At 37.9% G+C, this 14,328-nt stretch overlaps 1 protein-coding gene across 1 annotated transcript; it reads left to right on the forward strand.

Annotated features, from left to right (window-relative positions):
- The first annotated feature begins 7,921 nt into the window (after positions 1 to 7,921).
- Cse1 (chromosome segregation 1) lies at positions 7,922 to 14,009 on the forward strand. The gene is made up of 19 exons (XM_077427419.1): positions 7,922 to 8,331; positions 8,960 to 9,105; positions 9,234 to 9,426; positions 9,515 to 9,660; positions 9,745 to 9,945; positions 10,028 to 10,195; positions 10,277 to 10,406; positions 10,480 to 10,643; positions 10,823 to 11,015; positions 11,096 to 11,196; positions 11,281 to 11,461; positions 11,565 to 11,721; positions 11,794 to 11,885; positions 11,966 to 12,186; positions 12,273 to 12,370; positions 12,449 to 12,616; positions 12,695 to 12,863; positions 13,362 to 13,506; positions 13,573 to 14,009. The coding sequence occupies exons 1-19, from the start codon at positions 8,247 to 8,249 to the stop codon at positions 13,725 to 13,727; spliced, it is 2,913 nt and encodes a 970-aa protein (XP_077283545.1). The 5' UTR covers positions 7,922 to 8,246; the 3' UTR covers positions 13,728 to 14,009.
- The last annotated feature ends 319 nt before the right edge of the window (positions 14,010 to 14,328 follow it).

Consider the following 14,328-nt stretch of genomic DNA (forward strand, 5'->3'; position numbering starts at 1 on the left):
GCGCATTACATGAAACTACTGGAATCCGGATCTGGAACCGGAACTGAAAAGGGAATCGGGATCTGGAACTGAAACAGGAATCCGGATTTGGAACTGAAACAGAAATCCGGATCCGGAACTGAAAAAGGAATTGGCATCCGGAACTGAAACTGTAATCGGGATCCGGAACTAAAACAGTAATAGAAATTCGGAATTGAAAAAGGCGTCCGGATTCGGAACTGAACTAGTAATCGGTATCCGGAACTGAAACTGTAATCGGGATCAGGAACTGAAAAAGTAAACGGGATTCGGAACTAAAACAGTAATCGGGATCCAGAATTGAAAAAGGTATCCGGATCCAAAACTGAAATAGTAATTGGGATCCGGAACAAAAACTGTAATCGGGATCCGGAACTAAAACAGTAATCGAAATCCAGAATTGAAAAAGGTATCAGAATTTTAGCAGTTATGGGGATCTGGTACTGAAACAGTAATCGATATCCGGAACTGAAACAAATCGGGGTCCGGAACTGAAACAGTTATGGGGATCCGGAACTGAAACAGTTATCGGGATCAGGAACTGAAACACCCCGGCGGCCACCACCGCCCTTACACGGCTGCCGCCCTTAGGCAGCCACCCCGGGGCTATCGCCCCTAGGCGGTCGCCACCCCTCAGTGCCCTTGTGACCGCCGCCGCCCCTAGACGGTTGCCGCCCTAAGACGGCTATCTACATAAATTTAAATAGCCTGGAATGTGTCGTTATCTGTTGTAGGAATTCTCCTGGTTATGTGCTCCTCGTCGAATCGCAGCCAGATGTACGAGAAAAGCTGGAGACCAGGTTACAAGGTCCTTCCTCTACGTCACGGGTTCTAACTTTATTGCGGTGACGGATGCACTTGAGATTTAGAAGAAGAGTGACGGGCGCAGGCCAGATTTTTTAAGGACAAGATTTACATACATATTTGTACAAGATTTATACCTTGAGGGAGCTCCACACGTCACGGCAGTTGCTCGTACACGGACTTTTCGCTCGGCAAAATCAATTTTTTTATTACTTAAAATTATAAACAATAAATATCAAGAAGATTAAAATAATTTAAAAGGTCCAAATAAAATAATGAAATATTGTTTTAAAAAAAAATACTACTTCCGGTTCACAAATTCTGACCAAAACTTTCAAAAAAAAAAATTTTCAGCTTGATACGTTCAGGGGTGTGGACAGAATCGTGGTCACAATATTTTTGACGTTTCTAAGAGGAAAAAATTCCACTTTATAAAATTTTGAGATTTTATTTTTTATTTTCATCACATTGATACAAGAATAATACTTTGTAACATTACGTTCTCCTAATCGTCCCGCCGGTTGGCAGCAGTACCAATGATTCGCATGGCAACACCCAATTAGACGAAGTTTCCTACGCGGTAACGCGCCGAGACGCTCTCTCGGGATCCGACACGGGAAAGGACACTGTACGGACGCCAGGGATGCTCAATCGAGAGCCCCCTGAAGTCGGTTTTGTGATATAGCTCGTGGTAAGCGTGGGCGGGGCTGGTTTCCTCAAGGTGCCTTCCTTCGTCGTCGGTGGTCTGGTCTCTGCTGATGATGGCTGATCTGCTCTGTCCCTTTCTCTTACGTAGTGTGCGTGGGATGCGTGATGTGGAAAAAGGGCGAGAGAATATATAACAATGAAAACAGGTCGTAAATCTAATCACAATGAATATATTTTCACGTTGAATGTACATAGAGCAAACAGGGGGAAAGAGGGGGGGGGGAGTCAACAAAGAAACCACGCGTGATTTTGAGGTTAGCCACGCGTAGCTGAGTTGTCTGCCTTCGGTACGAAGACAGACCAGGCTTCCTCTGGTGCACACCGGACGGATACTGGAGCTGGTCTCCAAGTATCGGTGGCGAGGAGCTAACCACGTAAACACCCCCCAATGTTTACGCGAAAGCCGTTATCAAACAACTGTCATTGAGTGGGCTAGCCGCTGTCTGTCAGGGTGGCCAGCACAAAAATATATCGGCCAAATCGTGGGTCGTAAGGCTACGAAAGCCGATCATCAGACACGTAGTCTGAACAGACACATACGTATGTCCTGCAGCTTCCCGAGCCGTTCCACGTAGCTTACGTTCCGGAAAGCTCGCCACTCGGTTGTTGTTGTTGTTGAGCCTTTACGGGAGACGGTCGAGCATCTTTATCTCTGTCTCCAGAGCTCCAACCAGATCGTCTCACGAGGCAGTATAAAGCCCGGCTCCTGCCTCCTGCCTCTTCCTTGCAGCTTCCAACCCCCGTGCGGGCTAAACTTCCGTGGTAGCCACCGGTTCCGAAATGTCCCTAGAAGCATCCGACGCTAGAAGAAGGACCGTGTGACCTGTTTGCCAGCTAGTATTACAGCTGCGCTCCATCTAGACGACGAGCTTTCAACCAGGAACCCTACGACAGAAACACGATATTCCAGGTCAGTCCACTTGTTTTCTTGTTTCTCCTATGACCCGCACCACCAACGAGGAACGAACGAGTACCTGGAAGGACAACACGTGTGTTTTGCCATCTGCGCTCTCAACGTGGGAACCGTTCTTGAACCGTTCTCGAACAAGAGTAAACTGCCAGGAAAAAAGAGTAAACGACCCCTTAAACATGTGTGCTTTTCACGAAAAAATTAATGCATAATTATTGTATCAATGTAAATAAAAAAAATCAACAAGATTAAACTACCACTTGCGGTAAACGGCTGCTTAATAAATTTTATACAAAACTTGGTATTAAGCTCAAGCTTCTAGATATGAAATTTCAGTTCAATAAACCAAAAGGTATCTGAGAAAAAGATAAAAAACCTCGATTCTCTAGAGTAAAAATACTAGTTCCGGATTAGGAAAAAATATTTAAAAATATTGGTATTTAAAATTAAAAAAAATTTGATTGATAAAATTGATGAAGCGGGTATATTCTGGAAGTTCTCGAAGCGGCTGGATTTGGCTGTATTCTGAAGCAGTTCTTCCATGTTAGTAGTTGCTGGTCGGCTGCTTCTGGTTGAAGGCTGGTAGCTGACTTGTTGTCGTGGCGGCTGCTGGTTTTTGGCTGCTCTTCCAGGTCAGCGTTGTAGGGCGGTTGCTGGCTGACAGACTGTTGAGCCCGGGTGCGGTTGAGTGCGGGTTTGTATAGGATACGCTGTACGCGGCCGTGTGCAAAGAATGTGGTTTTCTGAGGTCGTGTAAAAACTGCGCTTTTAAGGGAAGTGTGCAAAGAATGCGGTTTGGCATTCCGGAGGGGTTCCTAGTGCGTATGCATCGACGTTATGCTTGATTTGCTTTTATCACCCATTGTTCTGCGGAATCTTGACGTCATTTAGTATGTTCTGGAAGCGAGATGACGTCAATGGGTTACAATGTAGCTGGTTATGGCTGCAGGTGTTCTCGGCTGCGCGTCATTCCGTTTGGTTTAGTTTTTATCACCCATTGTTCTGCGGCCTCTCGACATTTGGTATGTTAGGGTGGAACGTTCTCGAATGCGAGATGACGTCAATGGGTTACAATTAATTCTCTGGTAATGAGTGCAGGTGTTCTTCGACTGCGCCTCGCCGCTCTGCTTGATTTGGTTCTCAACACCTCTCTCGTCTCCCACACTCGCTGCTACCGGAACAAATAAACCATTATTTTCTGAAGCCAAACACCCCCTTTCAATCAATCGCCTGCTCCTCATACTTTAAATAAGAGCGCTTTTCACATGTCGTGAAGCTATTTAAAATAAACCAACAGAGCGAGGGGTGCAAAGTGCAATACATACGCATGGTTGGACAAACATTTCAATTCACACGTAAAACTATCCAAACACAAAATCTATAAATATGTTCTTATGGGGCCTATAATTTTATAAGCACAAATTTTATTGTTCTGGCCCAGTAGTTATATTATAACATCTATTAATATTTATGTCCTGCTGCAGGATTTCCATATTGGCAGATATTGATGTTAATAAGATTTAAACTGTAGGAATCCCGATTCACCCCAATCGAAAATCAAACGAATATAAATGTATTAAAACAACCAATAATATAAAGTAGCGTGAACATCACGCGAGCAAACCGCCATCCATACCCTTGAACTCAACCTCCAGACACCCTAAAAAACCAAACGGAACGAGGCGAAGTCGAAGACCACCTGCATCCATTAAAGCGCAGGTGTACAAACACGACAGCTACATTGTAACCCATTGAATGAACATCCAGACTCCGCAGAACAAAGGATGATAAAAACTAAATCGAGTGGAACGGTGCCACATATTCTAGAAGCTTCCACCATAACCAGCAACATTGTAACCCATTGACGTCATAAAGCTTCCAGAATGAACCGAAACAAACCCTATATAAACCCGCACAGCGGACTCAACAGTCAGTCAGCTAGAAGCAGTCAGACAGCAACCACCATGCTACACCAACAACCAGTCAGCTAGAAGCAGTTGACCAGCAACCATCAACAAGAACCAGCCGACCAGCAACAACCAACATGAAAGAGCCGCTCTAACAACACAGTCAGCCAGCAACCGCCCTACAACGCTGATCTAGAAGAGCAACAACCAATATGGAAGAACCGCTCCAGAACACAGCCGAATCCAGCCGCTTTGAGAACTTCCAGAACTCAGCCGATTCCAGCCACTTCGAGAACTTCCGGAACATACCCGCTTCATCAACATAACCCTTTATACACTTGTTTTCAGTGCCGTAGCGAGGCTATGGCAAATTGGCGAGTGCCAAAGGCGCCCCTCGATGTGAGGGGCGCCGAGTTTGGCTACATTCTTTAAATTTTCGGTTCGCATACATAAATTTCTAATATTAAATAAAACACACCCGAAAATGTAATTAAATAAAGTAAAAAACATCGCTTTGATTCATTTATTCGTTTTTTTACAAATAGTGTATGGACGCCAGGGGTTCTCAATCGAGATGCCACCTGATGTCATGATGTTTGTAAAGCTCGTGAGCGTCGGCGTGGTTTTCCCCCAATGGTGCCTGCTGATCGTCGTCTGTGGTCTGGTCTCTGCTGATGGCTGATCTGCTCTCTGTCTCACTCTCTCGTACCGTGTGCGTATGTAAGCGTGATGTTGGGAGATGGAAATGGAAGGAGATTGTATATAATGACAACAGGTCGTAAATCTGTTTTGTATAAAACTATATTTCAAGTTAAATGTACAGAGAGCAAGCAGGGGGGAAGGGGGGGGGGGAGTTCGTAAACAAAGAACACGTGTTGTCTGCCTTCGGGACGAAGACAGAACAGACTTCCTCAATACACCCCGGACGAATACTGGATCTGGTCTCCAAGTATCGTCAAACATTGCCAGTCTCGAACTGGTGATTCGGGATCGAGGAAACGCGCCGCTTAGAAGCAGTGTTCAAGCGGTGACGGTTGGAACGGGAATGTGGTCGCTGGCTGACTAGGGCTGCCAGCACAAAAAACATCGACCAGCTCGTGGGTCGTAAGGCCACGAAAGCCGATTGGTCTGAACGAATAGTTTGTACCGTCTAGTAATTATTCATCGAAACAACCACCTAATATAAAAAAAAACTCCAATTACATTTACTTCATGTAAAAAATTCGGATGTGACCAACCTACGACTTTATCTATGTATTTGAGGAATATAAGAAGGATAAAAAACAAAATTCGATAATCGAACATATTTATTTTATTCTAAACAGACCATTGTGGCATAACAGGAATTCCTAGAGCGTATGTACATACATATGTATGTACATACTCGTTCACACATACCGGCTATGAGCATTTTCAATACAAATTGATCACAAATGTAGGAAAACTTATACAAGACTAAAGTTCTACTTCCGGCTTACGAATTCCGAACAAAACTTTATCAACTCAATGTTAGTACAAAAATAATACAAATATAAATTTTCAGCTAAAAATATGTTCAGGTCGTGGAAAGAATCGTCACAACATTTTTGACTTTTCTAAGAGGAAAAAATCCCGCTTCCGGTTTATTATATTTAGTGATTTTTTTTATTTTCATCACATTGATACAACACTTATACTTGAATTTTCACGTGAAGAGCACACATGCTAAAGGGGTCGAAAAAAATAGTGAAAGAAAAAATTGAACAAGAGTACACTGCCACTTCTGGTTGACGGATGCCTACCAACTTTTATACATAACTTGGTAAAATTTCAGTTCAATAAATTAAAGGATTTCTTAGAAAAACATAAAAAACCTTGATTCACTTAATTAAAAGTACTACTTTCGGTTTAGGAAAAAATATTGGTGTATAATATTATTAAACTCTATTACAAGTAAGAAATTTCAGTTCGATTTGATGAATGGTTTGGGAGATAATTTAATTCAAAAACTTTAAAAGAAAGAGGACACCTATAAGGGGAGGTACCATTTCCGGTCAACTTAAAAATTTGAAAAAAATTAGGGTGTATCGATAAAAATTTCAGTAATCAATACTAAGTTCCAGTTTGATAGGACGAACAGTGTTTAAAAAATCCCCAAAATACACTGACACACAATAAACATACAGACACTCGCGCAGACACACATATTTTTTGTAGATCACAAAAACTTGATCAATGGTCGATTCTGAGTTCGAATCAGTTAAAATATGATTCAAATATCATTGCGGTTGAGCACAATATCTGCGACACAATACAGGCCGTTCATACCATTTCGTGGAAACGGCAAGCCGGCGTCGAAACGAGTGGCAAACAAATGGACTATAACTGCCATTGCTCATCCCACCATTGTTCATTATATAATGTTGTTTTATGTTTTTTTTCCATATTATTTTTGTAAAAATAATATTTTTAAAGAAATTTCTGCCAGCACCGCAATCCCGGTATTCAGACTAGTTTCAGCACCGGAATTCACGGTACCAGAAAACACCGGGATCCCGGGATTGGAAGCTTTAGTTCATACATATATCGCAACGGCTGTGTTAGTTAACAGATGTTCAGAAATATTACGAGATTCTTATTTTTGAACTTTAAAATTGATAAAATAAAACAAAACAATACTGAAGTCTACATATATGGACATATGTATGAACATCAATATGTGGTACTGCATCAATCTCAAGCGTAGAAATATTTGAACGATTTCAGTCAAAAAATTTAAGAATGTTGGTAAATCCCCCCCTATTTCGTCGTAAACGAAGAAATAAGAAAGGTCCTATAAATGAAAACCGCCAAGGCAAAAATCGCAAGAATAACCTCACAGTACATTCGTAGATTGAAGGGTTTAGTAAAAATCCGAATAGGCTTGCGATCGACCTACTAGGTGAGCAGATGGATGGGTAAAAGTGAGAACGCTCGACAGGAAAAGCGGGGCTAGATGTTGGTTGCCATTATGCCGGTGCCAGACATGAGTTCAAAGAAGTGATCACTTCTTTGAAGACTTTGCTCACACATTTGGTCCCATATTGTTGTATCTGCCAGATATATGTTCAAAGATTTGATCAACTAGGCTCGCGCAACTGGGCTTCGCGTAGTGTGGCAGGCACACAAACATTTGGACTTTTATCTCTTTGATGTGCGCTAAAAAACCGACACAGAACGGCAAAGCGCACTTAAGTGATGAAATATGTGACAATAGTATCAAATGCCCGTGCCACACATGTGAACACTTATTTGATCACATATTTGAACACATGTCTAGCGCCGGCATAATGGCAACCAGCATCTAGCCCCGCTTTTCCTGTCGAGCTTTCTCACTTTTAGCGATGGTTGGCTCTAGGCTAAAAAGTCTCAGACTAACAAATGTATCAGACAGATTTATAAAAAATCGTACTAAAAACCTAAATTGGTCATTAAACAGAAAAAAAAATACTTAATATTTTTTTAAATAAACAGGTTGTAATAGAAACGGAGTTTTAAAAAAAAGTGGATAACGACTGTCGCAGTACTGGCGACTACAATAAATTGTATTATGTATATCTCCTTGCGCGTTCACATTCGCCACCTTCTGTGTTTATATCGCATAAAAAATACCAAGACTTTCCGTTTCTAAACCGATAGCAATTGGTAGTTTGTTTTAACCAGCAAAACGTTTGAAAATAAGGAAATATTATTCTAGAAATAACGAGCCGTTAAACGAGTCGTTTCGGCCATTGGAGTGAGGTTATGTCGATTGTACAAACGAACCGCGAAACAGACAGCCGAAACGGGGCGACGGGTGTTGCGATATTTTAGTGCGTCATTTTCGCACGCTACGAGATCATTTCGAAAGTGAGGAGTTGCTTTGTGCGACCAAAAGTGCAATGGAGCTGACCGACGCCAATCTGTCTACTCTGGCGCAATATCTGCAGCAAACGCTCAACCCGGACCCCAATGTTCGCCGACCTGGTAAACGAAACCCCATCATAATCTTCACTACATCACCACTACCTTCGTTGTATCTTCTTTTCCCGTTTTTCCTATTTAATTATTTGTCGAATCATTTGCCTCAACTGTCTGATGCTTCTGACAATTTCGCCGGATTTTGCTAATTCTTCACATGTCAGGGCTTCCTGCACCCGTCATTTGATTTTTTGAAATTCAACGACAATATCTTCAAATTCAATATTAAATTGTTCAACTGCTTTTTTAACACTTGATTTTAGATTTTGACGTCTATGAATTCCCCAAACGATCATTATTTGCATAACCATTGAACTATTTTAATGCTTTTTTTACAAATGACAAATTGCATCCTTTTTATATTTATATATTGTATGACATACTCGGGTCAATAAAATCTGCGTTTTCAGTAATGCAATAAATATTCTTACACTATATCTATTATATTTTACCAGATGATAAGTATTTTCGATTTTCTCTTATATTTTTGCATTAAAAAAGACCACCTATCCATACATAATAATGTTATTGTTACCGTATACATATTTATCCATATTTTAGAATAATAATTATCATACATTGATATGATACCTGTGTGCGTATAATTATGGTATGTTATTTATTTCTTTTTCAGCCGAAAAATTCTTGGAAGGTGTCGAAGTTAACCAAAATTATGGTCTTTTAATGTTGCGACTTGTGGACAAGCAAGATTTAGATGCAACAATTCGGATTGCAGGTTCAATCGCTCTGAAAAATTATGTCAAAAGAAATTGGGCAGAGGTGAGCTTTAATGCTAGTAATAGTTAGTAATAAAATCTGATTTACAGATTGTTTAAAATTGACATTATCTTATATTTCTTATCTTTGTCCATGATTTTTTTCATAAAAATTCAAAATTTAAATTTCAGGAAGAAGATCGTCCCAATTGCATATCGGAAACTGAAAGAGCAAATATTCGAGGGGCATTGGTGGAATTGATGTTACATTCCTCGCCCCCTATTCAAAAACAATTAAGTGATGTCGTTTCCATTATCGGAAAACATGATTTTCCTAAAAAATGGCCTGGACTTATAGCTCAAATGGTTGAAAAGTTTGCTACGGGTATAATCAAAAAAATATTCGGCATGGTCATGTCTAAATGCATGTATTTTATTTTTAAATGTAAACATTTATTTATTTTTATTTTTAGGGAATTTTAATATAATAAATGGTGTATTACAAACTGCCCATTCGCTTTTTAAAAGATACAGGTATGAATTCAAATCCGAAGAACTATGGACAGAAATTGCTTTCGTTCTAAGCAATTTTGCTGAACCTCTTACTAATTTATTTTTGGTAAGCCTGTTTTATATATACATATGTTGTAATCAATCATTTGATGATGAATATTAATTAAAACAATTATTATTTTCTTTGAAGGCTACCTTGGGACTCTGTCAATCTCACGCCAATAATCCAGAGGACCTGCGCATCATTTATTCGTCATTGTTGCTTATCTGTAAAGTTTTTCATTCATTGAACTCACAAGATTTACCTGAGTATTTCGAAGACCACATGCACATTTGGATGCCCAATTTATTGTCTTTACTTCAATGTAAAGTTCCTTCTCTCGAATCAAATGTGTGTTAAATTTTCAAGCACCTAATTAAATCAATTCTTACTTTGACCAGCCTAATTAACCTTATTTCCCATGATTTTGCAGGACGATAGTGAACCAGGAATTGTGGAACGTGTACGCGAAGCTGCTGTGGAGTGCGCTGGATTGTATGCTCTTAAATATAGTGAAGAATTTCTCCCTCATGCTCCTGACTTTGTAACTGCTGCATGGGGAGCTTTGGTTGATGCGGGACCTCAACCTAAATATGATGCGGTAATTTCCTTCTATTTGGTTATTGAGACACAACATATGTTAATACGTACATTGAATTCACTGTGATTATTTCAATTACAGCTAGTGTCCAGTTCACTTAGTTTTTTATCGAATGTTGCTGAAAAAAAGCATTATCGTCACTTGTTTGAAGATCCCGCTACATTAAGCAATGTTTGTGAAAAAGTTGTTATTCCAAATATGCAGTTTAGAGGTATATTGATTGCTAACTCTTATATGTACATATTTGTTTGTCCAACACTTTATATTTCAATTTAATTTTGTAGAATGCGACGAAGAATTGTTTGAAGACAATCCAGAGGAATACATTAGAAGGGATATGGAAGGCTCTGACGTAGAGACTCGTCGTAGAGCCGCTTGTGATCTTGTCAAAGTGCTCTCTGTGAATTTTGAAGAAAAAATATTCCAAATATTTGGACAATACGTTCAGGTTTATATTTACGTTAATAGTTTTTCATAATGATGAAACTTCAGTCCTTTAATTTTCTCTTATTTTTTTTCCTTATTTATTAAATACCTGTAGATATGTTTTTGTTATACATTGTGTTTTCGAATATCAATAAATTTATTTTTCTTAACCATAAAATTATTAAAAATGCATTTTTACAGGCCATGTTAGCACAATCCGTTGCTGCAACTGATGGCAGTCAATGGCGTTGCAAAGATGTAGCACTGTTTCTTGTTACTTCTCTTTCAGAACGTGGCCGGACAGTACGTTCTGGTGTTACTTCAGCTTCCAGCTTAGTAAACTTATCAAGTTTTTGCCAAGATCATGTAATTCCTGACTTAATTGCTGCTGATAGTATGTTTTATTTATATTTTAAGATACATATTTTAAATTTACAATGCTGTAAATATTAATATTTTAAAAAAAATTTTTAGTTAATTCAACACCAGTACTGAAAGCAGATGCTATAAAATACATTGTTACATTCCGCTCACTTCTTCCAAAAGAACAAATACTCGCCATATTCCCCAATTTGGTAATTACTATCTAAGTAAAGTGCTATATATTCCAGAAGATAGATGTGTGTGGTCAAATAATTATAGTTATTATTTTTTTATAGATCCGTTTCTTAGACGCTGGGAGTGGTGTTGTTGCTTCATATGCTGCAAGTTGCTTGGAAAAAGTTATTTTCATTATTGGTCCTGTTCCTGAACTCATGCAACTCGCACCAACTTTAGTTCAAGCTTTGATGCAATTATTACAAAAACCGGGCCACCAAGAAAATGATTACGCAATGAAAGGTTATTTTTCAAACTTTTTACATTGTGCATCATTTATAGCATGATTACTGAGTACAGTTGCAGTTGATTTATATTCAAATGTATTTTTTTATTTTATTTTCAGGTGTAATGCGTGCCCTCTTGGTATTACAAAACGCTTGTTTGCCAGCTCTGGGTGGGGCATTAACTCAATTAGCCCAAACTCTCACCGTTGTGTCGAAAAACCCATCCCGTCCGCATTTCAATCACTATTTGTTTGAATGCATTTCACTTTCAATCAAGTATTTCATTTTATTTACCTCATTTTGTTTACATTTTTCGTTCAACTATTAAATGAAAATTTATAATTTTAGACTTGTTTGCAAAGCGAGTCCTGCTGCAGTAGAATCTTTTGAAGATGCTTTCTTTCCGATTTTTCAAGAAATTTTACAACAAGAAGTTCAAGGTAAATTTGTTGATATACATATGTATGTTGTGTGTATGAAATTATTATGATGTAATTATGTATTTTTTTTCTTTTCATAGAGTTTATGCCGTATGTATTCCAACTGCTAAGTTTGCTTGTGGAACAAAGAAGTATTTCTGGAATGGGTGGACTAACTGAAGGTGGTCCATATTTAAGTTTAGTTGGGTGCTTACTAGCCCCACCATTATGGGATCGTCCAGCCAATGTGAAAGCTCTTGTTCGATTGCTTTGTGCACTTACCAGTGCTGCTCATCAACATCTCATACGTGATAATCGACTCGTACTTACTTTTTTTTAACTTAACATTTTACGTTTATTTGTATTTCATATCTTAACATATGTACGTATTTCAACCTATATTTATAGAATGGTATGTTAGGAGTATTTCAAAAATTGATCGCGTCTAAAGCAAACGATCAAGAAGGATTTACATTAATTCAGTGCATGCTGCAACATATACCAGAGTAAGATTTATTTTAATTGATCACTTATTATGTAATACTATGAATTTTCATTATTAATAATAATTGCATAATTTCCAGGGAAACAATGCGTCCCTTTTTGAAACAAATTCTATCACTAATGTTCCAGCGTCTGTCGTCTTCGAAAACTACCAAGTTTGTGTGTGGCCTCATTGTATTTCTTGGGTTTTATTCCTTAAAATATGGACCAACTGATCTTGTAGAAAATTTAGATTCAGCTCAACCTAAGTATACATTTTTCTCGATTTGTTTTCATTTATTTCCTATAGTATGTGTGTTAATATAATTTTTAATTGATCCTTATAGCCTGTTTGGTATGTACTGTGAACGCATATTGGTACCTGATTTGCAAAAAGTTTCAGGACAGACACAATTAAAACTCGCAGCTTGCGGTTATAGTAAATTGGTAAGCGAATGCCCAATTTTGTATCAAGCTGATGGCAAATACAGATATCTCTGGAATCATATCATGCAGGTATATTCATATTTTTTTTATTTTTATATATAAAAAGTACAGAATACGTACATATATTTTGGTTAACGAAATCACATCCATTAATAACTTGGGTATGTATTGGAAACAAATGCCTGTAAATTGTATACCGGCAGAAACATTGTTTTGCCAGTGGTAAACGGCCTATTTCGCACATGTATCATGTATACTCTTGATACGTACATATGTAGATTATATACAGGTACTAAATTCTAGGTATTATGTATGTGCAGCGGATTTATTTAGAATATATCGATCAACAGGTCTGTTTATATAAGTGAGGATAAATATAAAAAATATAAAAGTGAAAAATGATTATATGAGCAATGCTTCATAGGAAATACACAACTTATTAATAATGGGTTGTATCAAAATATGTCAAATTTTCAATCAAAGTTCCACTGGAATAGTTTTTAAATTAATTAGAATACCTAATGTATTATATATATGTACATATGATTAAATATTATATTTTCACAGGCATTAATAGCATTATTTGAATTGCCAAATGATGAAAGTATCCTTCCTGAAGATCATTGGATTGACGTTGGCGAAGAAAATGCCTATCAGCCTGCATATTGTCAACTCCTATCTGCCCGTCAAGATATTCCTGATATTCTTAAAGGTATTGCAATAACCACATGCGATAAAAAAAAATAATGTTCAAAAATAATCATTAATTTATTTTTAGATGTTACTGAGCCACGTCAATTTTTGGTGCAATCCCTTGGAATGCTTTCATCTAGACACCCAGGGCTTTTGTTGCCACTTATTGAACAGTTGTCTTCTGATCATCGTACAGCTCTCAATTCATATTCGCAAAAGTTTGGCGTACAAATAGTTTAATGATTTTTCAATGACTTCAATAATTTTTCAATATATTTTACAGAAAAAAACTTCATGCACTATTAGCCAAGTTTACCCACTGTGATTTAACAATGTACTAGTGTTTTAATATTATAACCTATTTTTTTATAATCTTCTTAAGTCTTTAAAATGAAATTGATCTGTATTCTATTATTATTAAATTTTTGTTAAGTCTGATATTTTATATGTACTTTTTTTATTAATAATTCAGACTTTTATCTTTATTTGGATTCATCCAGAGAAATAAACAGGGTCTGATATAAGAATAACGTTTCATTAATTTTTACAGAGTAGCTTTTTTCCATTTCCTGCAAAAAGTTGTACGCCACCCATAATAATCTTTGCAGAGCGTGATCTTATTTGCATGTCACTATTTAGGTGTCTCACTTGCAATTATTTATTTCATGATGGCGTATTTTATATTACGTTTCACACTAGTAAAAATGCCGTGTTTTCTCCTCTTGAAAAATGTCTTCATCGATGTACCAATATATGATCTGGTGTATTTGAAAGTGGCGAAATTTTGAAAGCTGTAGCTGTCTAGTAAAAACACATGTGCTTAGGGATCTTCGAGTTATTG

The sequence above is a fragment of the Arctopsyche grandis genome, chromosome 3, assembly GCF_051622035.1.
Source record: "Arctopsyche grandis isolate Sample6627 chromosome 3, ASM5162203v2, whole genome shotgun sequence".
Classification (NCBI taxonomy): domain Eukaryota; kingdom Metazoa; phylum Arthropoda; class Insecta; order Trichoptera; family Hydropsychidae; genus Arctopsyche; species Arctopsyche grandis.